This window comes from Temnothorax curvispinosus, unplaced genomic scaffold (genome assembly GCF_003070985.1).
Source record: "Temnothorax curvispinosus isolate PA1 unplaced genomic scaffold, ASM307098v1 QBEX01010681.1, whole genome shotgun sequence".
Classification (NCBI taxonomy): Eukaryota; Metazoa; Arthropoda; class Insecta; order Hymenoptera; family Formicidae; genus Temnothorax; species Temnothorax curvispinosus.
Window position 1 is genome coordinate 371,113 of NW_020220461.1, and position 26,332 is coordinate 397,444.

At 39.1% G+C, this 26,332-nt stretch overlaps 7 protein-coding genes across 12 annotated transcripts; 4 read left to right on the forward strand and 3 right to left on the reverse strand.

Annotated features, from left to right (window-relative positions):
• The first annotated feature begins 67 nt into the window (after window positions 1-67).
• On the forward strand, window positions 68-4,952 carry LOC112460636 (probable ATP-dependent RNA helicase DDX27). Of its 2 annotated transcripts, XM_025025424.1 has the most exons (14): window positions 68-189; window positions 333-429; window positions 585-758; window positions 882-972; window positions 1,152-1,297; window positions 1,456-1,761; window positions 1,862-1,989; window positions 2,090-2,287; window positions 2,358-2,502; window positions 2,605-2,786; window positions 2,849-3,177; window positions 3,287-3,532; window positions 3,605-3,686; window positions 3,765-4,952. In XM_025025424.1, exons 2-14 carry the CDS (start codon window positions 343-345, stop codon window positions 3,862-3,864), a joined length of 2,214 nt encoding a protein of 737 aa, XP_024881192.1. In that variant the 5' UTR covers window positions 68-189; window positions 333-342; the 3' UTR covers window positions 3,865-4,952. The 2 variants fall into 2 exon arrangements, with proteins under 2 accessions (XP_024881192.1, XP_024881191.1); XM_025025423.1 differs by lacking the exon at window positions 68-189 and having other exon boundaries at window positions 252-429.
• Window positions 3,921-12,363, reverse strand: LOC112460635 (sister chromatid cohesion protein PDS5 homolog B). 3 transcript variants are annotated; one of them, XM_025025421.1, is made up of 17 exons: window positions 12,002-12,363; window positions 10,973-11,128; window positions 10,691-10,885; window positions 10,378-10,568; window positions 10,087-10,294; window positions 9,489-9,995; window positions 9,109-9,407; window positions 8,683-9,025; window positions 8,492-8,596; window positions 7,948-8,367; window positions 7,493-7,855; window positions 7,170-7,401; window positions 6,814-7,061; window positions 6,434-6,730; window positions 5,975-6,010; window positions 5,796-5,846; window positions 3,921-5,717 (listed from the first exon to the last, which is right to left on the reverse strand). In XM_025025421.1, the coding sequence occupies exons 2-17, from the start codon at window positions 11,051-11,053 to the stop codon at window positions 5,661-5,663; spliced, it is 3,633 nt and encodes a 1,210-aa protein (XP_024881189.1). In that variant the 5' UTR covers window positions 11,054-11,128; window positions 12,002-12,363; the 3' UTR covers window positions 3,921-5,660. The 3 variants fall into 3 exon arrangements, with proteins under 3 accessions (XP_024881189.1, XP_024881190.1, XP_024881188.1); XM_025025420.1 differs by lacking the exon at window positions 12,002-12,363 and adding an exon at window positions 11,719-11,875 and having other exon boundaries at window positions 5,661-5,717; XM_025025422.1 differs by lacking the exon at window positions 5,975-6,010 and having other exon boundaries at window positions 12,002-12,362.
• Window positions 12,364-12,849: 486 nt separating this feature from the next.
• LOC112460633 (polymerase delta-interacting protein 2) lies at window positions 12,850-15,539 on the forward strand. Its single transcript, XM_025025417.1, has 6 exons — window positions 12,850-13,357; window positions 13,942-14,097; window positions 14,189-14,291; window positions 14,356-14,697; window positions 14,792-14,997; window positions 15,080-15,539. Exons 1-6 carry the CDS (start codon window positions 13,266-13,268, stop codon window positions 15,186-15,188), a joined length of 1,008 nt encoding a protein of 335 aa, XP_024881185.1. The 5' UTR covers window positions 12,850-13,265; the 3' UTR covers window positions 15,189-15,539.
• Window positions 15,540-15,789: 250 nt separating this feature from the next.
• On the forward strand, window positions 15,790-18,736 carry LOC112460624 (bleomycin hydrolase). 3 transcript variants are annotated; one of them, XM_025025407.1, is made up of 4 exons: window positions 15,790-16,080; window positions 16,515-16,825; window positions 17,078-17,905; window positions 18,005-18,220. In XM_025025407.1, the coding sequence occupies exons 1-4, from the start codon at window positions 16,071-16,073 to the stop codon at window positions 18,218-18,220; spliced, it is 1,365 nt and encodes a 454-aa protein (XP_024881175.1). In that variant the 5' UTR covers window positions 15,790-16,070. The 3 variants fall into 3 exon arrangements, with proteins under 3 accessions (XP_024881175.1, XP_024881173.1, XP_024881174.1); XM_025025405.1 differs by lacking the exon at window positions 15,790-16,080 and adding an exon at window positions 16,314-16,412 and having other exon boundaries at window positions 18,005-18,736; XM_025025406.1 differs by lacking the exon at window positions 15,790-16,080 and adding an exon at window positions 16,376-16,446.
• Window positions 18,737-19,051: 315 nt separating this feature from the next.
• Window positions 19,052-20,337, reverse strand: LOC112460627. Its single transcript, XM_025025409.1, has 3 exons — window positions 19,666-20,337; window positions 19,481-19,595; window positions 19,052-19,403 (listed from the first exon to the last, which is right to left on the reverse strand). The coding sequence occupies exons 1-3, from the start codon at window positions 20,103-20,105 to the stop codon at window positions 19,110-19,112; spliced, it is 849 nt and encodes a 282-aa protein (XP_024881177.1). The 5' UTR covers window positions 20,106-20,337; the 3' UTR covers window positions 19,052-19,109.
• Window positions 20,338-20,512: 175 nt separating this feature from the next.
• Window positions 20,513-22,430, forward strand: LOC112460626 (28S ribosomal protein S27, mitochondrial-like). The gene is made up of 2 exons (XM_025025408.1): window positions 20,513-21,855; window positions 21,949-22,430. The coding sequence occupies exons 1-2, from the start codon at window positions 20,782-20,784 to the stop codon at window positions 22,243-22,245; spliced, it is 1,371 nt and encodes a 456-aa protein (XP_024881176.1). The 5' UTR covers window positions 20,513-20,781; the 3' UTR covers window positions 22,246-22,430.
• On the reverse strand, window positions 22,394-25,735 carry LOC112460623 (coiled-coil domain-containing protein 22 homolog). The gene is made up of 8 exons (XM_025025404.1): window positions 25,535-25,735; window positions 24,993-25,164; window positions 24,609-24,909; window positions 24,253-24,497; window positions 23,713-24,129; window positions 23,183-23,623; window positions 22,908-23,095; window positions 22,394-22,796 (listed from the first exon to the last, which is right to left on the reverse strand). Exons 1-7 carry the CDS (start codon window positions 25,582-25,584, stop codon window positions 22,976-22,978), a joined length of 1,746 nt encoding a protein of 581 aa, XP_024881172.1. The 5' UTR covers window positions 25,585-25,735; the 3' UTR covers window positions 22,394-22,796; window positions 22,908-22,975.
• Window positions 25,736-26,332: the final 597 nt, after the last annotated feature.

Sequence of the window (26,332 nt, forward strand, 5' to 3'; positions counted from 1 at the left end):
TCTTGACGCTTTCAGCGCGCTGTAAGCATCATTCTATCTTCGTTGCACATCGAACATCAAACAAAGATAGAGCGAATAGCGATGCTTTGAAAGCGTCAAGACGAACGCAGCCTCAATAGGGCGCGTTCAGCAGACACAACTGTTGAGTTCGTCTTATCAACACTCTGCGTCGATTGGTTGGTTCTAAAAGTAAGAGCCAATCACGTTCGACCGCTACTGAGCGGCTTGGTCTACTGTGCGCACCCACGTGTTGGTGTTGGTGTCGTTGGGAGTTAACCTCCAAAGACTCCAAAACGAGTGCCACATGTTTTTCTTGCCACTGCTTTATTTAGGTAATGAGAAATGACGAACAACTGCGATTTGATAAAGACAATCGAGGATGATCAGGAGGTGCCGGATTATTCGGAGAATTCGGACGAGGAGGACGACGTAAGCTGAAACGGAAGCTTTGTGTCAAAACGATACAAGCTATTCCTGTTAAAAACATTTTACTTTATTTTACTTTTGTTTCGTAAAATGTTCTTTTTCTTTGTAAACATATCTTTGTTTTGTCTCGAGAGCTAATAATTTTCTTCCAAAATCAGTATCAACCACGGAAGCAGAAGAAAAAAGAGAGCAAAGACTTCGACAGTGGCTTCCAATTCACTGCTGCTGAACACAATCAGGATCCCTGGAATGACTTGAGCAAGTATATTAAACGCAAACCGAACACAAAATTAGATGACAAGATAAAGAAAGTCAGGAAAGAATATAAGCAGGTATGTGACGTCATTATCTGCAATGGTCATGAGATATGTTACAATAAATCTTAATGTCTTATGAAATATTTACTGTTAAAATTGATGAGATTATAAACAAGAATTTGCTATTATGATTGTTAGGCTGGAACAGAGGATGATCCTGTTAAAATTGAACCAGAAATAGACCAGGATGACGATACAATTTCTCTATCTGAGGATGAACTTAAAAAAGGTAGTTTTATTTATATAATACAGAGCCGAAACAAATTTATGGAAATTACGACTTTGATGGATTTATATTTGCACACACATACTCGTACATAACAGGAAATATTGATTATATTATTCATATGTCATATACATTTAATAAGGAATATATAAATACTTATCTCGCTTATTGATCAATTATAGATACCTTTAAGACCAAGGAGAAGAAAGGCAAAGTGAAAAAGTCTGTGAAAGAAGAGGACGAGGAAGCTGTCGATTTCGAGGAATATACAGATTCTCAAACGCATGCTACGTTTTATCAAATGAACTTATCTAGGCCTTTGCTGAAGGTATGTAATATCATTGCAATTACCTTGTAAAATAGTATTCAAGATAGTATATACACATATGAAATGTGTTAATATCAATATCTAATAAAAAGTATAAAATCTATTTAAAATATAGTAGTATATAATGATTAATTTACAAAAACTTTACAAATTTCTAGGCCATAACAACAATGAATTTTGTACAACCAACTCCCATACAATCTGCTACCATTCCGGTAGCTTTAATGGGTCGTGACATCTGTGGTTGTGCGGCAACGGGCACAGGGAAGACTGCGGCTTACATGCTTCCCACTTTGGAAAGATTATTATACAGGCCGTTGGACGGTCCCGCTATTTCGCGTGTTCTCGTGCTTGTGCCTACCAGAGAGCTGGGAGTGCAAGTTTATCAAGTGACAAAACAATTAGCTCAATTTACAACAGTAGAAGTTGGTTTGTCTGTCGGTGGATTGGATGTGAAAGTACAGGTAAATTATTTCATCCTCTGTTATATAACTTCTTTTAAATTATTAAAGCCAAAATTGGATAATTCATTCTTCATACTTTTTTTTTACATGCATTGTATAGGAAGGTGTACTGAGAAAAAATCCAGATATTGTAATAGCAACGCCTGGGAGATTAATCGATCATTTAAGAAATGCGCCTACTTTTTCCTTGGACAGTATTGAAGTATTAATTCTGGATGAAGCCGATAGGTAAAATAATTAGTGTACAAATATGTTTCCTTAGTACTGTGTCGTTATTAATTGATTACATATATGATAATAACTATATTTAATCAACTTTTAATTTAAGAATGTTAGATGAATACTTTGCTGAACAAATGAAATACATTGTGAAGCAATGCTCAAGAAGCAGACAAACTATCCTGTTTTCTGCTACCATGACTGAAGAAGTCAAAGATTTAGCTGCAGTGTCTCTTGACAAACCTATTAAAATATTCGTGGATAGCAATCAAGATGTAGCCTTTAATCTGCGTCAAGAATTTATTCGGTAAAATAAACTACTTGCAGTTATTATTTCTAATACATCATTATTATTTATCATATAAATATGATTTTAGCATACGTAAGGAAAGAGAAGGTGACCGTGAAGCAATCTTAGCAGCGTTAGTTTGCCGAACTTTCCACGATCACGCCATGGTTTTTGTACAAACGAAAAAACAAGCTCACAGATTGCATATTTTATTGGGATTATTAGGTGTGAAAGTAAGTAAAACATTAACTAGGATATAATAGAAAGTAGAGAAGAATAATATCTAATATTGAGTATAATATTAATTTTTATATTGTCTTTTTTTCGTATTTAAGGTTGGGGAACTTCATGGTAATCTCACACAACCACAACGATTGGAGAATCTTCGGAAATTTAAAGACGAGGAAATTGACATTTTATTAGCGACTGATGTTGCTGCAAGAGGTTTAGATATAAGCGGTGTAAAGACTGTGATTAATTTCGTGATGCCTGCTACTCTTCAACATTATATACACAGGTATGAAATAAAGCTTCTAACACATTGTTTACATATGAAAAAATTACGTTTGTAATTATTAGAGTAGGGAGAACTGCAAGAGCAGGACGTGGAGGTGTTTCTGTATCGTTAGCTGGAGAACAGGAACGTTCTTTGGTAAAAGAAGTTATCAAGCAAGCGAAAAATCCGGTCAAGAATAGGATAATACCGCCTGACATAATAGAGAAATATAATAAGAAATTACAATCCTTGGAACCAGACGTAGAAAGGATTTTGCAAGAGGAAAAGAGTGAAAGAGAATTGGCTAAAGTAGAGAATGAAGCTAACCGTGTTGAGAAGTTACTTAAAGTTGAAGATGGCAAGGATAAGAGAAGTTGGTTCCAATCCAATAAGGAAAGAAAGAGAGAGAAAGGTAATACAGCATATTATAATATAATACTTTATATCCCAATAAGAAAGATAGAGAAGAACAGCAATATGCTCCCTCCGGATTGTAAACTACTTAAATTATATATTTTCAGATAATTTTCGATTAACTAAGAAACAAATTGGCAAAAATAAAAAGCATGAGAAAGAACCTCCCAATATAGTGCAAGAAAAAAAGAAAAAAGCACAAAATGACCCTAAAAAGGATACAGCTGAGGATAGAGCTAAGAAAGAACTAGAAAAAATAGCCGCCTATCAAGCGCGATTAGCCAAAAAAAGTAACAGGCAGAAGAAAATTAGAACAGTTATGGATGAAAATAATCGTGATTCTGCTAAAAAAGGTATAATTTCGTATCTGTAATTTCATATTTATATCAAAGACGTCGTTAATTCAATAAATTATGTTATTTTAGGATCATTGAAACGACCAAGATCATCGTTCGCCGCTGATTTAACGGATACGAGCAAAAAGGGTGTTAAAAAAATGCGATACGAGTACGTTTTAAATTTTTTCTTTATCAAAATTTATAATACATAATGTAATGATTTCTTTTTTTTTTTTTTTTTTTTCAGAGCAAACGTCAAGAAAAAACAGAACACATTTAAAACGCAACAAAAAAGTAAATTTGCAACGAAAGGAAAGGGCCAAAAAAAATCTTTTAAAAAGCGCTAATTTTGTAACATATACGCGGCACGCATAATTCTATGATTAAACACATACATACAGCGTGTTACTTAATTTGTTTTATTATAGAACCATTACAATACGCCATATGTCTCACAGATCGACAGATGAATAGCACTGATTAATTGGTTGTTTAATCAGATTATGTATATTTTTCGTAATCTATGACCTATTTGAAAAAAATTGCAGTACTATGCAGAAAAGGATCGTACATTTCAAAAATGTTTTTATCGTATTCCAATTTCAATCAGCATAATATATATATATATATATATATATAAAGATATTTGCTAATTGATAACATATAGCATGAATCTAATGAGAAAACTGAATTTAATGAGAAAACTACACGAAAAAAAGAGAAATATCAATGATAATAAGAGAAAGAATGACATATTTTCAGATTTGGAAAATTATATAATTGTTGGAAAGTGCATTGTACTGTAATTTCTATGAAAAAGTAATAGGTATATGTTAATTCTATAATATTTATGCGATTTCAATCATCCATCACCATTCACGAATTCATGCGCCATTTTCATTCATGTTTAAATTTAAGACAGTTGAATGTTTAAGTTTAATAATTATAATGCTGAGAACTTAAATCTTTAAAATCTAGGCCCACTTTACTCAAAACTCCATTCAAAAATTCATACTCAAAAATCTTCTATCCTTCGAACATTATATTTAATAAATAAAATTGAAACGCGTTTATCTCTTCACACTTGTAAATTGCAAGAATTGCATATACATTGACATAAATTAAGGTATTACGCAATAATCTTTCGCAATCGGTATAATTTTAATTTTATGTTTATTTATAAATACAAAAGTTGAAGGTTTTCGCAAGTTCTCGCAATATTTTTTTTTTTTTCCATTGTTACACATGATCATACTTAATGTGTATCAATCATAATAATCGCGACGAAAGTGTGGCGATAATTATATTATTAAAAACCAACAACTTTGGATCGCAAAGCCAATAGACACACAACTTCTTATCTAATATGTATCGTTTATGCAACAAAACTGTAGTATTCTCCTTGACTGTTTATAAAGTGACGATTTAATTGATATATCTGGGTATATTTCTCTTTAAAAAGAAAGTTTTCACTTCAGTCATTTATTAATAAAGTATGTTGACAATATTTATATATACTTGCTTATTAACTGATACTATTTTTTAGTAAAATAATATTGTGATAGCGTTCATTACAGTTGCGAAATAGATTAAAAAAGAAACGTTCATGTATCATAGTGTGAAAGTGAATAATGATTGTGTACCGAATAAGAGTTTTGATCCAGGAAAAATCTGTTATAAAATTTATAAAAAATTTTCATTCTGACACGGACCATTTGAAGAAATTTTTTTGCTATATCGTAAATTACTTTAACGCAATTCTATCAGTCATAAAAATAACAAGAGAGAAATACGAATATGTAATATTTCATAAATTTGTCGTCAGCGAATCAAATTATATTCACGAGTCCATATATTTGCGAAGAATTAATAAACTTTTCGTTCTATTTCTTTTTTTTTTCTTGCTCACAAGTTGCAAATCCAGAGAACTCTTTGCATTATAAGCCTGACGTTACTGTGTCATAATCTTAAAATCTTACACTCTAGAAATACACGAACGACTTAGTTAATTGTTATATATAACCAAAATATTCTGTTTTCTAATTTGTGTAAAGTATTTTTTAGATTCTTTAATTTTCTTATCATCATGTTCTTTAAGTCTTTCCCCGTCCCAGTGTTCCCCGGGTATAGTCCGATCACTGAATTATTTATTTACTTTATCCGATTCCCTTAATGCCCTCTTCGCTGGTGGTTCCTCGATCTAAAACACGAAAAATATAAAATATTATATTAAACGCTTTGTATTAAAGGATTTTTCGCAATCGAGAAGAGAACTTACCTCTTCTTCTAAACCAGGCAGTTGAATCCTGGTCTCTGATGCTTCCGCAGGCTGAAAATAAATTTATCTAAATACATGTTACATACACATTTTTCACACTTAAACACTATGATATTTATAGGAAAGGGAAATTTTTAGCAAGAGCACACAACGTTATTCTAATATTACGTTCAAGTTACCTGGGCATCGATACATTCCACTTCTCCAACTTGCAGCTTGAAATAACAATTATACGTACTCGAGTATTAAATTTGTGTGATGTTCTATCACAATTATTTTGTTACTTTAATTATTACCTTATTATAATTAACAGGAATATCTATTATTATTTGCATATACAGGGTGTTTTTAAAAGAACTAATTACAAAGTGCTATAATATAGCAGCGGCGCGCTCAAGCACACTACTAGATGCCCGGCTCGGGCTAAAAGACGGCGCTAATTGGATTAACTTTACTCAACAATCACTGTTTTATCAAGCATTATAAGAAAAATGGTTTAGGACTTCGCGATTTATTTTTTTTATAAAGCATAGTGCTAAGTAATTAGTGTTAAAAAATACCCTGTACATTCAGTTCAATTTAAACAAACTAAAAATATCCGAAAACAATCACAAACTTGTTTTAAAAAATCATCTTACCCTTGCATCTGTTTCATTAGGCCCAATGCCTACTTCCTTCTGTTGTTTGGATTTAGCCTTGCGCTGTGGTCTCTCATTAACCGTATGTGTATTGTGGAATGATCCCTTTCCTTTTGGATTCGTCATGTTCACTTGTAATTCCACAGGTAAGTAATTCTTCTGATTGTGCATTGTTTCGTCTGACCGTTTAAAATACATCGTAGGAATTCGCGTCTCACTCGGAAACTCCTTCATGTCGAAATTGGTAGTCTTGGTGTATATTACATTCATTGCCAAGTCACAAACAGCCCACAATTTCTGTACGTAACAAAAATTAAAATTAGTTCAATCGCGAATGATTATTTGGAATGAGCTGGACAAATCTTATTTATAATAATTACATAATTCATTTCGTTGTCCTCAGGTTTCAATGCATCTTTGTGAGTTTTCATACGTTCCACGAGATTTTTGTAGAATCCGTAGCAATAATATTCGTTCTTTGTGATGAGAGGCTCCAAGATGAACCAAAGACATTGTTGAATAACTTTCAATTGGCTCACCATCATATGACTCGTGAATTCGGGGTCATGCGCGAGAACAGGTACCGCGAAAACTAGCATGTAATCCGGCAAAATATGGGGCAATTGATCTGAGAAATTACAAAGTAACGAAATTTGTGGATTAATTTGACGAAATGGTATAAATACAACACTTAACAAAATTTGCCTTAACGACTGTGTCTTATTTAATCTCTTACCCATAGCTCGCTCAACAGTACCCAATGAAAGAGTTTTCACATAATCCCTCCTTTTATTTATGTCTGTCTGCATATATGTCTTCAATACACATTTTAATCTCTTATCTTGTTCCTTGCCAGCAAGAGCGTAATATCCCATGAAATCCAGTGGTAGACATTTGTTTGGAATTCCTCTTCCTAAACCTTTGTGTAGTTTACCACCAAAAGCTTCTCTGACTTGAGGGACCTCGTCCTAAGTACCAAGTTGATATATTGAGATAAATTATGACTGAAATTTATTTTTCATTATATTAAACGTAAGAACAGATTCACGCTGAACGTACCACCATGAGTTGCGAAAGATTATAAAATTGTTCTGCAGTGAATTGATCGCCGACGCCCTTCTGTTCGCATATCTTCAACATTGAACAACCCGCTTGCAATCGCAACCAACTCATTTCAGCTTTGCTCAAACGTCCCTGTGACAGCAAGTCACCTTTGTTCACCATGAAAGCATTCAGCATTCTGAACGTCTTTTGCGCTGACAATACGTCGGACTTTAATCCTAATAACCAACGAGCCATGCACTTCAAGCCTTCCAATCTGCATCGCGTCTCTTCGGGTAATTCATCCTCTTTGCACCAATCTCCCTCGATAGCTTCGGAGGTTTGCTCGCTGCTTTCCTTCACTAGTAATTCTTTAACTATCTGCAGAAGCAAAGATCATACCGTGTACAATAAAGTACTAAAATGCTTATTACAAGTGTTAACGTTATAACTGTTAACTTTATTGCACTTACTTTCCTGGACACCATATTTTTTATTTGTACTTGATATTTTTCTGGCAAATTATACGCTATGTGACCTAACGTGACTATAGACGTCCGATAATATTCCGACGTCGGCGTCAGCGTGTTTTTAATTCTCTCGATGATCTCGGGGAAGATGGTATCATGAATATTGGTCATGTTGACGAACAAACATCTCACAGCTTGTTTTGCCTGTTTCGGTGTTCCCGTCTCAGCGAAGTTCTTGCATATCGGTACCATAAGATTCATAATGTCCGGCGCCACGTCGCATAGAGGTTTATATTTTCCCAAGAACGTGAAGATAGAGAGAACTAACGGTGCTACCATCTCGTCCTCCAATTCAAGCAAATTGACCAATTGCATCAATATATCGTTATGCAGGAAATGCGGACCAAATACAAATGAAAGCATCTGAAATATTTCGGATAATGTACTTGTGCTCTTAGTTACAAAATTATCTCTGTTAATGTATAAAAAAATTTATATTACATTACATTCAAACATTTATTTTTAGGATACCGAATTGTCGACTTACCACTAATAGTCTTAATCCTTTCTCCCCAGCATTATTCGGATTAAGACCGATTTCGTCTATCACGTTACCTCCCTTTAAACAGTCTAAGACGTATCCGATCAAAACCTGATTTATACATATACATACATATTAAACGTTTCTTCATAAATAAAAAATAAAATAAAATAGACTCCGAAAGATAAGATACTTACTCGAATTGCCTCTTCGTCAATCATGACAGAGCTTACTCTTTCGAGCAGCATCTTAATTGTATTATAATATAAATTAGTCATAACGGGCTGTCCTAATTTTTTGAGAACCTTAGTGATTGTTTCAGCGCATTCCTTGCAGGAGACATTCGGTTGCACAATCGTTTCCATTTCCTGTAATAATCTGGCGTCTTTCTTCATATGAGAGCTAAATTTTTGAAGAAACTCCTGTACTTTCATGGGATCTGGCAGGAAGCGCGATATCTGATGAATCTTCGTCATTAGCTCATTTTTAGCGTCTGGTTTCTTCACAATGTCTATCCATTCAACTACTGCCCTTCGCACACTAAAAATGTAATAAACTAATTTATATTAAAAGACATCTTTGTGTAGTAACTTGTAAATTAAAACAATTAATGCATAACATACGCAAGTTGGTGCTTCTGAAGTTCCACAAATGCTTTAGAAGCATGATCATCAATTGTACCTAAAAGATGGTACAATTTTTTCATCCTCTCTTCAGCTTGCAACTGATAAGGTACTAGGCACGTATTTAGCAATCTCTCCACCAGCAATCTGTCTTCCATGCCTGCCATATAATAACCATGTAATATTTTATCTTTTATCCAAATAACCGCTTTCTTTGTTGCCTGCGGCACGTCGGCATCGTTCAAATGTTTCTTATATATCATAGCCAAGCCGGACATCGCCTCTTTCCGTATTTTAAACTGAAAAGATAATTATTAATAAACTCAAGCCATAAACGTAAGTATTAAATTTAAGTAGCTGTGTTAAATTTAATATTCTACCTTTTTGTCCAAAGTCCTTTCTTTGACAAATTCGAGCAAGTCCTCACTATCTGACACAACTTCGAAGTCCCGTCTGGCAGTTGTCACTATAGCCATAACGACTTCGTAGCGGACACTTTCATCGGCATCGTGTTGCCTCAGTTTCAAGGTATCCGTGATATCCTTCCTCAATTCAGGATGATTTAGCAAGAAGTGCATTGAATACTGCACACACTTATTACGAATCGACACGCTGATATCGTTGAATCGTCCCAAAAACGCCCGCCATAATTGTGTATGCTGTACGGCTAATTGTGAGCCCTTTTCGGAGAACATTCTAGCAAGCAATGCTACAGCGCCCAATCTCTCATTCTCAGATGAGGATTTTAATTTACATTCTAGTTGCGGAAGGACGGACAGCAAGACACTCGGACATATGTGATTCAACTCATAGATCAGATCATATACCTTCTTGCAAATTTGTAAACTCTTCTCCTCCTTACCCAGTATTAAGACATGATTGAAAAACTGTAAAACATTACAAAGTTTTAGTATTGTATAAATGTCTCTAAGAAAATCGGCACATTTGTTTCTTGGCAGAAACACTCTCATTACTTACCGCTTGAATGTATGGTTCTAATGTATCGCTACATTTGATTACCAACTCTTTAGCCAGCAAATATGCATTCTTCTTTTGCGTCTTGTTTGGTTCTACAATATTCATAAGTATGATATCCAGAAGTTCGTTACTGACAATGTCAGATTCGGTAATAAGTGGGCATAAAACATCCAGCATGAAGCTTTTAACTTTACCAGAATGCTCGTCACTAAAAATACGTTGTATTAATCGCATCACATTGCAGAAATCTTAACAATCTGTTTTTTCTTTTTTATCTTCGGGTATACTCACTTCACAATTCTGAACATGAGGGAAAATAATGCGCAGAAAATCTCTTGGCAATCCTCTAGCTCAAAGCACATGTTGAAAGATTTGACATAAGCTAAATTCTCAAGTAGATAAAAGTACCTCTTAAAAGCAGGATCTTTAGGATCTTTTAAACCTGCCAGTTGTTTAATAAGGAACAGGAATATCGTTTTGACCTAAAGTCATATTAGAAACAGCAATGATAAACTGCTTAGTTCGATATAAGTCCATGATTAATTCATGTGAATGATTAATGGATCCTTCAATAAATTATTACAATTATAACTGGAATATTTACCTGATCGGCATCTTTATAAGGAGCCTCTGGTGCGTAAACTCTTAAAACATCCGCGATGCAGCAAGCAATCAGTAATTGTACATCTTTGCTCTGATGCATTAAAAAGTGCTCTTCCGCCAAATGTAATGCCAGTGGTATGTATTGCTGATACATTCCCTCATCTTGTCCCATAGCTTGCAACGTGTGCGCTAGTGTCTACATAATTGTTACATCTTAATATCGTGTCTTACATAATAAATGTATTGTTTGTCACAGCGGTAAGATATGTCTTCCTAAGTATACCTTGAGTCTTCTGATCAGCTCATCCGGACCTAAATCTTCGGTGACTGATCTGCACCCTTGCGGGTATATTATTTCAGACATGGTGGCTACTTAGTAAACCAACCAAATGTAACCAAGCACTTTATCTTTAATGTATTCTAGAACACGGTCCAAATTCTGTAATGTGATATTTATCTATGTATAAAGATCTATAAGACATAGTTTGAGTTGAAAGGGATTTACAATACAGAGAACACGATTTTGATATCTTCAACAATTTGTTTGATTTGTTCACAAGGTCTATGTTAACTAATATGTCACTGATATCTTATCTCACATATACGCTATGTTTAACAGTACAATCTCGTTTTTCAGAAAATACAACAAACGGGTAATGTTCAAAAGAGAAATAAGCCTTTAATCTATATAGATTTATATGAAACTATGAGATTCTTACAGGATACTTTAAATTGTGCTTTCTATAGGTCGGTTTAGAAGAATTTACACAACATATTTATAATATACTCTAAAAATCTCACGTAATATAAAGCTCAATGTTAATGTTTAAGGTACAACGCTGGCAATATCATATTTTAAAAAGAAGATTGTCGATGTAAATCACATTCTAATATATTTCAAGACAAAAGTGTCAATGCGATAACGATCTGAACACTAGATTAGGTGACGATCAATGAAAACTGGGGAACCCTTTTTACACGGGTGGTTTGGCAACATATTTCACGAGGGACGCCAGGACGGAGATTCACCTCGGTTCACGAAACAGTCGGGTGGAACGTGAGCGGGACAAAATACCGTGTTACTCGACGTCGTATCGGTAAGCTGACGGGCGTACTGATTATCGGAGCAACGGACAACCGTCGGAGGCCGTCGGTTTCGAGGTTATGTGCGCTCGCCGTGCACGTATACAAGCCACGACGTAAACAAGATTCTCGCGTAACGGGGACCCGCGCGAGGTGTGCTGGCCGAGGCCGGGGAACGCCGTGGCGGGAAAAGGGGAATGAGCGACGGCGACGCGTGGTCGTGCGTTACCTGGAGATATGCATAGGCGCCGCAGGGCCTGTGACACTGAAACTATCGATAAAGCAAATTATATCCCGACGACGGGCCGCCCGCGCCGCGCGGTGGAATCGCCTCTTTCACGGGGCCGCAGCACTCGCCACGGTCTTTACGCACACAAGCCGCGGCTTTTTCCGAACCGCCCTGGTTCTTAACTAAGTGCGTGCGTACCGCCCGCGACGTGATCCGCGCGACTTTCCGTAGACACTTGGCATGGTCGGCAGGACCGCGGCGTCGGTGGAGAAAGGAAAAACGGTGGCGAGGACTCTCTTCTCGTTCCAGTACGCGGAAGCGTGCCGAGGGACGCGACAGCGCAATTCGATCGCCTGAAGTTCGCCGCGACCACGACGGCGCGATGCGATCAGCGATGCGTCGCTCTACTCGCTACATCACCGGCCCGCCTCGCCCCGCGTTCCCATTGGGTGCGTTCAGCAGAACAAACCGCTCAGTAGCAATCGAACGTGATTGGCTCTTACTTTTAAAACCGACCAATCAACGCAGATTGTTGATAAGACGAGACTCAACAGTTGTGTCTGCTGAACGCGCCCATTGGTGGACGGCGCGGCGGACGCGCCGAGCCGCGCGGCGCGAAGTTGCCGCCGCACGGCGCGCGATTTATCTCGAAGCTCGCAAGGTCCCGAGAGGCCCGGCCGCCCGGCCCGACGTCGCCGCGTTTTCACCGAACCGCGACGCCGTTCACGCTTGACCCGCGGCGGCCAATCAACGTCGTTTCTTCTCCTCTTCCCCCGCCGTGACGCGACGCGCGCGCGGCGACGAATCGCCGCCCGCGGACGCCGATTCCGTTCGAAAAATCGCCACGTCTCCCAATCGTGCTTCGAGTGTTCGAGTCGACGTTTAATTATTGGAAAACACGATACGCTTTATCCGTTTAAATTAGTTTAGTTACTTAGCTCTTTGGTTTAAATTAATCAAGTACAAAATGCGCAAGAATTATTACCCGATACGGGCTCTTCTTTCCCTCATAGCCAACAATCCGACCCTTTGAATTTTTCCACTACTCTCCTCGCGGTCCTCGCTCCATTTCCCCACCGTTCCCCGTCCGAAAACTCGTCGGCGATATAAACAGTATAACCTCCGCGGGTACATTCTGAGATGATCCGTAAAAATCAGTAGAGATGTCAACGCAGCAGCGACCGTCGACCGCGGTTTTCCATCCTGCGACGTAAAATTCTTCCCAGGTCACGTTAGGTACCGGCAATAATTCTCGGACATAGCTATGGAACTCGTGCGGAGTCTCGTCGGCCGCAACCTGAGACGAACGCTTCTGAAGGCGCCCGCGACACGCCTGCAACACGTGCGATGCATCAGGTACGCACGAAGTGAACGAAATTGTGGATTGTTAAACGCTTCGAGTAATCTCACGTTACAACCAAGTAGCTATTGACGTAGAAAGACCTACATTTTTGAGTGAGGATCCACTACGATGCTGATTATTGCAGATCTGTTTTTCCTTATCCTGTTTATGCACATTATAGTATTAGAAAAGAGAGAAGCAAAGGGGATTGTTACCATCTGTCAATTCAAATAATTTGCGTTGTTGAAACGTAAAGTATCTGTATTATTTATATTATATCTGTATTAAGCTTTAAGGAACCAAACTTGGGATCAAACAAGGAATATATGAACATGAACAAATAAAACAAATGCAGTAAATAAGGACTGCATTAATGAATATTCCTTATCAGTATACTAAAGAAAAAAATAATTTATTATGTTTGTGCGATTGTTCATTCTTGCTACCTAGTTTGAATTTAGATATATCCTTATGAATTATGTAATTTGTTATAATCTGCTACGTTATGAATTAAATATGTGTGATAGAAATATTTGTATGTATATATATATATATATATAAAATTATGTAACAATGTTTGCAATAAATATATTTGCAGATTGGCGGAAGTCGGCAAACTGGAGACGCCAAAGTTACAAGGGAAATATGACACGGGTCAATTAATTTTACACAGAGTCTTCGGTTACCGTGGTGTGATTTTATTTCCATGGCTGGCAAGAGTGTACGACAGAGATATATCTACTAAGAAGGATGAGTATGTATAGTTATTTACAATTATACAGATAAATATATCTGCTTATTTCATATTTAAATATCATACGGATAATCTGTGTATTTAATTACAGAAAAGATAACAGCAATTTTAACAGTGTTGGCGAGAAAGAAGTGAAAGGCAGGACGCACACGTTTTATCAAGTTTTGATTGATCAACGTGATTGTCCTTACATAGTAAGCATCATTCAGAACGTTGTTACAGTGATTAACACTCGGCGTAACATTTATATGCTTGCAGCGTGCTCAAACCGAGGCAGTTACTTTCCTGGGCAATCATGAGAGCAGTCGCAGCCTGTACGCTATTCCAGGATTGGATTATGTCGCTCACGAGGACGTATTGCCGTACAGCACGAACGAGAAAGCGGCGCTGCAGCACGAGCTGTTCGATAAGTTTCTGACCTATCATCCAGATAAGGAGCCGTGCTTCGTGGCACAGGAGACTCTTCGCACGTGGCAGAAAAAGAATCATCCGTGGCTCGAATTGTCGGACGTACATAAGGAAACGACCGAGAATATTCGCATTACCGTTATACCATTTTACATGGGCTGCAGAGAGAGTCAAACCACCTCTGTATATTGGGTGAGTTCGGTAACAAAGTCAAATGTTTCATTCAATTTGGAAAAGAGACCGAGGTTGAATTAAACGAATTAATTCTTCGTTATATCTTTTCTAGTGGCGTTATTGCATCCGACTAGAAAACTTGGGTGAGCTGAGCGTGCAGTTGCGTGAAAGACATTGGAGAATATTCAGCCTGTCGGGTACGTTGGAAACCGTCAGAGGAAGAGGCGTAGTGGGTCAGGAACCAGTGTTATCGAAAGCTTTACCGGCTTTTCAATACAGTAGTCATGTGAGCTTGCAAGCTCCTAGCGGCCACATGTGGTAAGCACGCGTACTTAGATTCTCGTCAACGAGAAAAGGTATCATTTACTGTAATTGTTTCCTCAACAACTCTGTTTTTCAGGGGAACGTTCAGGATGGAAAGAGAAGATGGATATGCGTTCGATTGTAGAATACCACCGTTCTCCTTGGAATCGAAAGCGGAGCCATCCACCCCTACCGTAGAAATCTGATTCTTCAAAAGAGGAACGGATCGATAATTATAAGCGATGATTAGTTAGATAAATATATAACAATTATTAGGTGACGATAATATATAGTTTCAAGTACAATCAATATTGATCTAAGCGTGAGTCTTGTGATAACTTTTTGAAACTAATTTCACAGACGGTTTCAATAAAATTATACTGTACATATTTCGCCCCGAAAACCTGTTACAATCTCCGCGTAAAAGAAAAGTAAAAGGATATCCTCTAATTACCCATTTTCTAACGTCTAATTTTAATAAAATTGATTATGTATGTAAAGAGAAAACTAACTCTAAATATAACGAATATGTAAATACAGAGAAAAGATACTCGGTACGCAATTTTTGCAATTTTATTGTGTAAAATCACTTTTGCTTTAAAAGATGAAAAACTTTATAATGCCAAGTAAATAATTAAAAAATAAAAAAGACATCGGGAAACTTAAAAACGATGAAATGTGCGGAAAAAATTGTCCAGATCCATATATTTTATATAATTTTATCGCGCTTCTGAAATGTTTATTTATCCCACGAAGTGTGCCGGTCCGGGGAGGCCGCGCCAGTTTTCCGGGGAAAGTCTTTGTGTAACCATTCGAAAAGATCCTCCGGAACGGAAAATCCCACAGATCGCGCATTTTCGGCCGCCCAATGCGGATGCACAAAGGAGAGGAAGCGAGATAGAGCGACGGTGGATCTTGCTTTGTCTATCGATCACGGGATAAAAGCGAGGTGCGCCGTTTCCATAAACGCTGCAGGCCTTCTGAACGCAGTTGGAGTGTTGGAGCACTTGGAGCGCAGCGCGATCGCGGACTTCTCGGCTGTTCTTGGCGTCGCCTGGGTTTGCTCGAGCTCGCTCGTATCCGTTACGATGGTTGTTTGTAAGTTGCACATGTACATGTTATTTAGATCGAGGAAGTACCTCGATCCGCGACGAGAATGGAACGGAAAGCGCCCTTTTCGGGGAATAGCGCGAAAAGGGGCCTCGGATTAGACGCGCGAATCGATACGCGGGAATGTAACTGACCAGCCTTAACCTTTCCGAATATGCCCGATTTTTTTTGCCTCTCGGTGCAAGCCACACCCTCGGGCGCTATTAATAATCTTCAAAATCGGCATCCCGCGAACCCCCTCCGCTCCGTCGTTATCGGATCGCGCGAACGTCCGCGCGTATCTTCATCTCGAACAAATATTTACCGACGCGACGATGATAGTGCGTTTTTTCTCACAACACGCGGTTGACAATTGTAATTGAGATCGAGGCTGATAAGCTGTACGGAATTTTAACTAAATGTTTCTTCTCTCTTTTGAACAGGTCCACTAACTCCCGAGGTTCTTGATCAGCTGCGTGCAAAGTTTTACGCCGACAGCCGCAATGTGTTGGCGCAGAATGTCTGCACGAAGACGAATCCCATCGAGGCGTGCGCCTCGAGGAAGATCCTGGAGGAGACCCAACACGTCTTCACCCATAAGATCGAGACCGAGGGCAAGCCTGTGACCAACCAAAAGAACTCGGGAAGGTGCTGGCTGTTTGCCATCCTAAACGTCATGAGAACCAGCTTCATGAAGCAATATAATCTAGATGAGTTTGAGTTCAGCCAGGCTTACCTGTTCTTCTGGGATAAGGTCTGTACATGCCATTTTTTGGGCAACGTTGCGGCATCCCGCCTCGCCTTTAAGCCTACTGCTACAATAGCCGTAAGATATAAACAGTAGAAAATTGACCAACCACAATTGATTGTATTTGAACTGTAAAAATCCTGGTCCATAGCTTTACTTAGCTAATCCTGGTCTTATGTCTTACTGCATAATGTTACGGCTATTTTAGACAAGCCTTTACATAGACTCGGATTACAGCCAGCTATGTTTCTCTTGTAGGTAGAACGTTGCAATTATTTCCTGCATAACATCGTGAACACTGCGAAACGCGGCGAGCCAGTCGAGGGCCGTTTGGTTAACTTCCTGTTAACCGACCCCACCTGCGACGGTGGCCAGTGGGACATGATCGTCAACCTGATAACCAGACACGGTGTCGTGCCGAAAACGTGTTTCCCAGAGTCGTACAGCTGCGAGTCCAGCGTACGCATGAACAGCCTGCTGAAGAGCAAACTGAGGGAGTACGCCAAGGCTCTGCGAGATATGATCGATAATGGCGCGTCTGACGACGAGCTGAAGACGCGAATAAGCGAGCAAATGACGGTGATCTACCGGATAATCGGTATCTGTTTGGGTGTACCGTCTGAGAAGGTTACATGGGAATACTACGACAAGTCGAAGAATTACAATTGCGTGGGCCCGATCACGCCACTGGAGTTTTACGAGAACTACGTGAAACCTCATTACAACGTGAACGATAAAGTATGCCTGGTAACCGATCCACGACCGGGTAATCCTTATGGGAAGCTCTATACCGTGGATTGCCTGGGAAACGTCGTGAGTGGAAAAACTACCCGGTACAACAATCAGCCGGTGGAATTGCTGATGAAACTGTGTGCCGAGAGTATTAAAGATAACGAGCCTGTTTGGTTCGGTTGCGACGTTAACAAAAGATTAATAGATAAGCACGGTATCCACGATATAAAAGCTTACAACTTTGAGCTGATGTTCGGCACCGACATTCACGTCGGACTTTCCAAGGCCGATAGACTGCTCTATGGGGACTCTATGATGGTGCATGCGATGGCATTTACGGCCGTTTCAATAGATGTGAGCACTTTCAAATATTGTTCTATATCGAACGCATAAGATAATTCGAGCGATATTTGTTAATGATATATCTAACATATGAATGCTATTCTGTTTCAGCGCGAGGGTAAGATAAAGAAGTTCCGGATAGAGAATTCGTGGGGCGAGGATCACGGGCAGAAGGGCTACCAGGTCGTGAGCACCGAATGGTTCGCCGATTTCGTCTTTGAAGCGGTCGTGGATAAGAAATACGTACCCGCGGACGTGATGGCTGTTTTCAATCAGGAACCCGTCGTTTTACCTGCCTGGGACCCCATGGGCACGCTCGCTCATTGATGTTAAAGTGATTTAACTAAATGCAATGGCAAGCCATTTTATTTCACCAGGAGGATTTCAACCCATAACACGAGAAAACAAAGTATTTGATAAAAATTCCGGGGGCAGTGATTGTACAAAATATACCAATATTTTATACCTTATACAAGAGAATGCAGCAGTATTGATAAGTGGCTTTGTCGTTCATATGAATTGTATAAGTCCGTTTCGTTTATTACAGTATACGAGGGTTTAGTTCAATCATCAAGACTGAATGTATGAGTTACCATATTTGAAATCACGAAATATCGTCGTTTTACGCGTGCGTATAAAAAAATACCGCAGTTTCCGTGCAACGTATCAGTGAAAACAGAGAGGAGTGTTACGTCGCATACTTTATCTTAGTAGGCAATAATGTATCGGTCTTAAACGTAATTTACCGCTATGATTAACCAAATGGTTGTATCAATACTTCGTTTTTAACACGTGCGACAAACTACATCTCATACAAACAAAAATAAATAGACTGCAAACAAATTTCCTGTCGTATTGCATAACCTGCGATTTAATGAATTTTTATTATTCAAGAGCAGCAATTTACTGTACGATATAGCGCGCGTAGAGGCGCTCGTATTTCTGTGCATGTTAATTTTAAAATTTGCACACATGTACACATTACAAAATGAAGTAATAGAGAGATGGTATATATAGATAGATATGTAAATTTTAATAAAGACTTGCCGATATGATTAAAAAATTTTGCTCAACAAGTCGTCTTAACTTCATTGCCTACGGTTTCTCGCTCGATGTGGGTACGTAAAAGATGGTGTTAAAGAAACTTTGGAACCAATGTATGCTTGTAAAATAATGTATTATCAATATGCTTGCAAAAACGCGGAAAGTAAATTTCCTAAACCTCGGAGGATATACTCAAAGTTTTCAAGGACTTCTTTTGTTGTCTGTATTGCTTGTAACTGTATCGCAATTTGGCCCATACACCCTGACACATGTTTTGGAGGCGAACGTCCTTTTTCTTAATTGCAAATTTATAAATTTTTCGTATCATGTACTTTGGAGTGGTAAAGTTGCCTCGTTGAATGAAGCTTAGGGCAGCGTACAATTCGCAACGGGCAACAAGGAGAGGATTGTCAAGGCGCAACGCCAACTCGAACTGCTTCACCGAGATTTTCCCTGCCATTTTAGCCTGCGTACAAAATACGTCGGATTAACGAAAAGCACGTTATACATAATTCGATGAAAAAGCTAGGCCCGCTTACTTACACAGTGTTCAAATTCTTCTCCCAATGCGGAAAACGCTCCTCCAAGCGTGGACAGCCAAGACATAGCGTGATCAGCTTCTTGCCTCTCTACAACCATTTGCATTAATTTTTCGCTCCTAAGAAAGGATAAATGTGAAAGACCGTAACGGTTAAAACCATATTGTAAAATCACCGCAAATCACTTGCCATTTGTAATCCAGGAATTGCTTCCTCGGTGTTCTCAATCTTATAAATATCTTCTGCGAATGTTCTATATCGTACGGCCTGTCGCACGCCGTCTGAAAATGTTTCAACACCCTCGTAGCGTTCTTACGGTAGACGTATGACTTCGACAGCATCGCGACATAGGCTGAGACGAGGTAGGAATTGAATCCTTTCCGGTACAGACAGACTCGTGTGAATTTACACATACAGCTATCATCGTCGTGCGGAAGCGAGGTGAGCCGTTGACCGCGTTCATCGTACCTAGATACACCGTGCAATTTGACAGTGACATTGTCGTAAACCATGCGGTCTCTATATACAATAAGCTGCACACGATGATTCATCTCTTGTCTTAATTTACGAAATTCTATGATATTTTGCAGCATCGCACTGGGCATATTCCTCATGACACTGACGTCCATTTAACCGAGCTCATCGACGTAGGTGAAACTGGAGCTTTGCGACTAATTACAAACTCTCAGTCCGAGGATCATCCAAGATCGAACTTCGCAAACAAATTTGAACTCGTACGTCCAAATTCCATTGGCAATTATTCAGATCGTTCTCCAATGCGTCCATGACGCGTGTCACGCGTGAGCGTGATACACATCTATCGGCGGCATCGCGGCATCGACGAGGGGGATCGTTCGCGAATGTTGGCGATAATTTGATGCAAATTTCCCTAGGTCAGCTGTTAAGGTCTGTTCTCTATTTAGCTGAACTTCTTGCACGGTTCATCTTTTCTCTTTTTCTCTCCAATGTGACAAGAAAGAGAGGAAAGGTGAACCGTACAAGAAGTTCAGCCGAAAAGAACAGCATCATGCTCGATCAGCTCGATTAGGGTTCCTAAGCTCGATGAAACCAGAACGCTCTGGCATAACCCCAAAACGTAATCTGTATATTTTGTATCGCGAAGCGTGGCGATATCTCTGAAATCTCGAAGGTATTGTTAATCCGGCTAATAAATTGATAAACAAAAAGCGTGATCCGAAGAGAAGACGAGGATTCAACGAAGGAGACAGGAGGGCATCTATTGCCCCAGGGTGCGTCACTCGCGACAAGGTTATGTGATTACGCGCGATTAATTCAACAATCGGGATGCTGAAAACGCTCAGACTTGGTCACAGGCTCTGCCGGGTGCGTCGCGGAGGATCCACGGATCTCGCGGCGCGAGTGCAGAGGAGGCTGTTCCTGTCGGAGGCGTATCGCTGCGAGGAGGCGTGGAGTCGCAGGCTGGAGTCGCCGCTGTTGCGGAGGATCGACCCGACGACGATTTACGTCCAGCTGGAGCAGAAGTACGGCAGCGTCGGCAAGGTGAGCGCCGTCGACGTCGACATCTTCGTCAACAGCGTCACCGACGACCTGTACGTCGACGAGGTGATGAAGATTCTGAACAATCTCAGGCAATCCGTGGAGACGACGAATATACTCGACTCGACGCACCACGCCGTGATGCGGTACTTCTTGCGGCACGATCACGTCCAGGAGCTGCACGAGGTGCTGAACGACAGGCTCAATTACGGCATATTCCCCGATTACTTTGACTACAACATACTCATGGACTACTTCATAAAGAGGAAGGATTATGCCTCTGCTGCCAAGGTGGCAAGCTTGGTCATGTTGCAGGAAGACGCGGATCATCCCATCACCAATGCTTTGTGCTTGTACGCGTGTCACAGATACCTGGAAAATCCTGACGATTGGAAGAAACCTGAGGTTCCGGTGGACACCACCACAGAGGAGGTGAAGATACGCGTAAAATATCTAAGAAATCCATACTTCGACGATCATTTCGATCTCACCGATCCGAGAGATCTCGTCGGCAAGACGCTGAACTTTCTGGGGAAGCATAGGGCAGACGCTATAGGGAGAACTTGCCAATTAAGGGGCTTAATATTGTATAAAAAGTATGACGATGTATTGAACTTAATGAAGAAATGGTTAGAGACGATGCAAGACAAGATAGTTTATGAAGAAGTATTCGAATTGATATCGAAAGACAACAGTGGACTTGAAGATCAAGATGCTGAAAGGTTCAAACTTGTAGAAGCTCAATTGTCCGTGTTGAAGGAGAAACAAAATCTTAAAGAAAGTTTCATCGAAGCAGTAGAAAGCCTTATTAAAGCAGCCGTAAACGAGGAAGCTGAAAAAGATATATCTAAACAATGTCAGGTAATGAATATTAATCAAAGAATTGCTTTGAATCTTAATTACTCAATGCTTGTAATGAATTATAAAATTGCCAAATATATTCTGAAATTTCAGGCTTATCTCGATTGGGAGCGTGAAAGAACTTCAGTATTAGAAGCGCAGATGAAAGCAATAGAGAGAGAAAGAAGAATTAGTAATATAAAGAAGATGAAGAAGGATTTGAAACAGAGAGAACAATTTTTGACATTCTTCGATAAGGAGGAAGAAATCGAATTGCAAATAGAGAAGATACAGGAAAAGGAACGCAAAGAAGATGAACGTATCCGTGCTATACCCAACAGTGAAAAGAAATTAAGAAACTTAGTTACTATAGAGTCCTACATACCGCCGGACATTAAAAGTAAGAGATGAAGTGTACTATATAAAATAAAGAGGTAGAGTTACGTATATATAGAGGACCAGAACAAAAAGAAGTCAACGGAACTGTTATCTTATTATAATTTGATATTATATGTATCTCTCACATATATTTGTGAAAATAATTTTCAAGGAGAGTATGTATAAATTATTAAACGTTGATTTTACCATTATTCGTACACATTCTATATTTTGTACATGTTTTTTTGTTCGAAAGTTTTAGCAGTTATTTTATTTACAGCCGTAAGTCAGATCTTCAAGTTGTGAGAAATACGAAAGTTGAACTCGATGCTAAAAAATTATTAGGCTTTATAACAAATAATGTCTCTTTGAGCATCGATATTAATAGGGTGTCTTTATTATACACTTGGCCAGAGGCTAACAGAAGCCTAATGCCTGACGACTCCAGGCCAAGGCACGTTCTTTTAGCAGACAACTTAGTAGATTCGTGGAGATCCTCACCGGCAATATCGCATTATATTTTGCCAGTTGCGCAGCTAAAAAATGTTTGGTCTTTGATGCATTCGATTGTATTCGTTTATATTCTGTAAAACAGCAAAATGGGTCTATGATTTTATGTAATCCTATAGAAAATTTTAAATTATGTCCTAATATTTTTAATTGTACATGATTATCGTGAAAAATGAATTTCGTACCTGTACTAGATTCCCATCTGGTCCTGAATATTACAATTTGCAAAATGGCGCAACACTGTACATAACAATCACGAGGCTTTAGTCTGGAGTTGCGCGGTTAACGCGGCGGTTTCTTGCTTCATCTGTTTCAAATCGGCAGTTATCCTTTCCAAATTAGCACCGACATTCTTCGCTGATTCAGAGTCGATCTGAATAAATGTTAGATTGAATACTGATTTTCTCTGCGCTACATAAATCTACTTTTTTTTATCTTCTGCTGTTATTCGACATCTTACCTGTTCTTCCAAATCTCTAATCTCCCGTATTGTCGCGCCCGTTTCCTCGACTAAACTCACGAGTTCATTGCAGTCCGAGTGTAACGTCGCCAATAATTTGTAAGCTTTCCGCGAAGCCTCGTTTGTTCTCGCGTCTCTGAATATCAGTTCATCTACGACAGTAAAGGATCTCTCCAATCTCCCGGTAAGCGTATTGATTTCCTTTTGAATCTCACGAGTATCCGCCAGAACTTTGCTTATTTCATCCCTCTGTTTCCTGACGTTATTTATTATTTCTAAAATTCGTTGAGTGTATGCAGATCTATTCACTTCTTTCGGAAGTTTCTGAACTTCCGCGACCAACTGTGAATACTGTTGATCCTTATTCCGACATTCCTCCTGAAGTTCTTTCTCCCTTTCTTTTAACAATTTGATCTCGTCCAGCTTCTTTTGGCTCGCATTCTATGTAAAAATGTAATCGTTTGTAAAAGTTATATATTTTATGCTATTTACATAGCACCTTCTTGTTACTCTAAAACTTATTTACTTACTGCTTTTGTGGAATGCTTTTCCCGTTCTTGCCTATACTTCATGATTAAGGGCACTCTATGCTTTTCCCACTGATTTGCTAAATTAATCAATTTGCTCGTACTAGCCTCAATTGCAGATTCCAATTTTTTTATATTCTCAGGTCCATCTTGAAGCAATTCGTATGCTTTTGCTTTGATCTTTTTTTGTTCCTCACTGATTTTTAATTCCTTCTCTTCGTTCTGATTAGTTATCGTCGCTTGGGCTAATCTAGTGGTCAATTTTTTAATTTCGTTTTGTAATTCTTCTATATTTATTCTAATATTCTCGCATTCCGTTTTCATCTTTTCTGTTTCAACTTCCTGCTTTGCCTCATTTCTTAATGTTTCTTCATCTGGAAGCACTGGATGCATCATGGATTCTGGTTTCATTTGAGATTCCTGAAAGTTTAACAATCGTTTCAAATATGTAAAATATATAATATTCTGCTATATAATATAGCGACTATTCGCTTTATTAGAGAAAAATGTAATATGTATAAGATGTATCTCTTGCACGCTTACTGTTGAAGTTTGCGTCTTGTTCTCTGACGAGAACTTGCTAAACTCTTTGACAATATTATGTGCATTAGAATAAGCAGTTTTTTCAGGCTGTTGGCTATTGAGCCAATTTATGCGCTCCATAATATCTATCGAAGAAGCATTAAGCGCTCTCGCGTTATGCGATATCATTGAAGGTAAAAAGCATGAAATGTCTTGCATTTGTTCAGGCACTGATTGTAAATAGCGCATACAGTAGTCTTTGTAATCTGCAATAATAACGATATACTGGTTTCGTGCATCAACTATTCGTTATTTGACACTCTGACAAAACTAATTCAATTTTTATTAATATATATTACAACTTATGTTCATATTACCATCCTCCACGTTTGCTATTGGTACTTGGATATTTACAGACGCGTAGGGGACACTCGCTCTTCCTCTGTTCCTGAACCCTTTTTTGTGACAGTAATACGGTAACCATGGTACAGAGAGTCCTTGGGATATCGCGGACGCTACCGATTTCTCTAATAAAGCGACTTTACTGATGGACTCGTTTACAGTTTTTTCACTCTCCTTTGGCAGTTTTTCGATGAGAAACATGAATACCCTCCGCAGATCTGCTTCTGAGTTGTACAGGAACGTCTGGTAGCCGATGTCACCTCTGTACCCGAGTTCCTGTAATTACAATCGACCGATGGAAATCAGCAAAATCAAATGGCTACGTTCCAGAGTCTGTAAAAAAGACAAGAGATATTTACCGTGCACGTTTGTGCGAGAGTAGCGCCCAGTCGAAAGCGCGCTGCCATGTTCACGGGTAGTACAGTGGACAGGCCTAGACCCGGCCTTATTGCTTCTAAGCATCTTACAGTAGCTTCCACAACTAATTCGGTGTTGAAGCCACTTAGATTCGTTACGTTCTCTTCAATGTCACTGAAAAGGAACATTCGCTTGTAATAAGGAAGAAGCCGAGAGAGACGCAGGAGTCAGCCTGTGGCATCTTCTGGAATTCCTCCAAGGCAGGAAGACAGAAGATATAGCTTTCGTTCGTTATTTTTAGGTCCTTTCGCGTCATGTCCATATTTTTCAACGTATCAACGTTTGACAGTCCTCGCCCGTTTCGACGCCGACGCGACGGCGACGTCGCGAGGAGACAATCGTGCGGATGAGCTCACGTGCGCGACGATCGCGATCGCGAAGAAGAGATCGCTGAAACACCGCCCACCTTATCGCCACCCCGTGAAGAAAAAAACCTATAGCAACGAGAGCCGATCGGAATCGCCGGAGCCCGGGCACCACTTACCAGCCTATTTGTCGCAACGAGTGAATTATTATATTGTCGATCTCCTCCATCCTCTATGTAGTCTATGTAAAAAGATGAAAGTCCTGAGGCGCCGCTACCACCCCGTCGTATCGCGTGTTTATGAGGTCCGGCTCTTAATCATCGGGATCTAACGTCTAACCTTCCGGGCCGGAGCGCTCGCGGAACACTGGCGGCCACGCGCATGTGTGGCATGTGTGCACGGGTGTGCGTACGTATATATGTATGTATGTACACATGTAAATACATATATATATGTGTAGAGTGGGCACTGCAGACAAATATAAAGGGGGAAAAAAACTGCCTGCGTATAGTGCGTATAAAGCGTATATATAACATTACACGATAAAAAATTGTATAAGGGGATTTCTATTTGTGTAGACATTTTTAACATACATATGTTATTTTGACTTTTCTGCGTTAAGTTAATATATATTCGACGTTTCTAAAAATTAAAATAACACAATTTATATGTCAAATGTAAATGCACGAATTCTTGGGTGACATATCATTTTTATATAAATTTAATTTTTTAAACTATAACAATTTATGTATCGTTATTGTAATAATAAAACAAAATTTAATTCAATAATTTTTTTCCGGCACTAGATTAAAATGCACATTAAAATCATAAAAGTATGTAAAATAAAAAATTTCATTTTTTGCGTTATTTTTTAAATATGGAACTGTTTTGCAGAAAAAAAACGTAAATATAAAAACCTACGATTTTCCATTTAATGACTTTTGAGGAAGCAGAGGATTCGTCATAGCTATAACGGC

Bases quoted from the DNA above. Each gene is read 5' to 3' on its own strand.
- LOC112460636 (XM_025025424.1), top strand. From the start codon at position 343: ATGACGAACAACTGCGATTTGATAAAGACAATCGAGGATGATCAGGAG. The intron at 973-1,151 runs GTAGTTTTATTT...GATCAATTATAG, and splicing joins TGAGGATGAACTTAAAAAAG to ATACCTTTAAGACCAAGGAG. The intron at 3,178-3,286 runs GTAATACAGCAT...ATATATTTTCAG, and splicing joins GGAAAGAAAGAGAGAGAAAG to ATAATTTTCGATTAACTAAG.
- LOC112460635 (XM_025025421.1), bottom strand. From the start codon at position 11,053: ATGTCTGAAATAATATACCCGCAAGGGTGCAGATCAGTCACCGAAGAT. The intron at 8,597-8,682 runs GTAAGTATCTTA...TGTATAAATCAG, and splicing joins TTGACGAAGAGGCAATTCGA to GTTTTGATCGGATACGTCTT. The intron at 5,718-5,795 runs GTAAGTTCTCTT...TTCGTGTTTTAG, and splicing joins TGCCTGGTTTAGAAGAAGAG to ATCGAGGAACCACCAGCGAA.
- LOC112460633 (XM_025025417.1), top strand. From the start codon at position 13,266: ATGGAACTCGTGCGGAGTCTCGTCGGCCGCAACCTGAGACGAACGCTT. The intron at 14,098-14,188 runs GTATGTATAGTT...ATTTAATTACAG, and splicing joins ATATCTACTAAGAAGGATGA to AAAAGATAACAGCAATTTTA. The intron at 14,292-14,355 runs GTAAGCATCATT...ATATGCTTGCAG, and splicing joins AACGTGATTGTCCTTACATA to CGTGCTCAAACCGAGGCAGT.
- LOC112460624 (XM_025025406.1), top strand. From the start codon at position 16,407: ATGATAGTGCGTTTTTTCTCACAACACGCGGTTGACAATT. The intron at 16,447-16,514 runs GTAATTGAGATC...TCTTTTGAACAG, and splicing joins ACAACACGCGGTTGACAATT to GTCCACTAACTCCCGAGGTT. The intron at 17,906-18,004 runs GTGAGCACTTTC...ATTCTGTTTCAG, and splicing joins TTACGGCCGTTTCAATAGAT to CGCGAGGGTAAGATAAAGAA.
- LOC112460627 (XM_025025409.1), bottom strand. From the start codon at position 20,105: ATGGACGTCAGTGTCATGAGGAATATGCCCAGTGCGATGCTGCAAAAT. The intron at 19,596-19,665 runs GCAAGTGATTTG...ATCCTTTCTTAG, and splicing joins CAATTCCTGGATTACAAATG to GAGCGAAAAATTAATGCAAA. The intron at 19,404-19,480 runs GTAAGTAAGCGG...TTTTGTACGCAG, and splicing joins GAGAAGAATTTGAACACTGT to GCTAAAATGGCAGGGAAAAT.
- LOC112460626 (XM_025025408.1), top strand. From the start codon at position 20,782: ATGCTGAAAACGCTCAGACTTGGTCACAGGCTCTGCCGGGTGCGTCGC. The intron at 21,856-21,948 runs GTAATGAATATT...CTGAAATTTCAG, and splicing joins ATATATCTAAACAATGTCAG to GCTTATCTCGATTGGGAGCG.
- LOC112460623 (XM_025025404.1), bottom strand. From the start codon at position 25,584: ATGGAGGAGATCGACAATATAATAATTCACTCGTTGCGACAAATAGGC. The intron at 24,498-24,608 runs GTAATATGAACA...TTATTATTGCAG, and splicing joins AATAGCAAACGTGGAGGATG to ATTACAAAGACTACTGTATG. The intron at 23,624-23,712 runs GTAAGTAAATAA...ATTTTTACATAG, and splicing joins AAAAGCATTCCACAAAAGCA to AATGCGAGCCAAAAGAAGCT.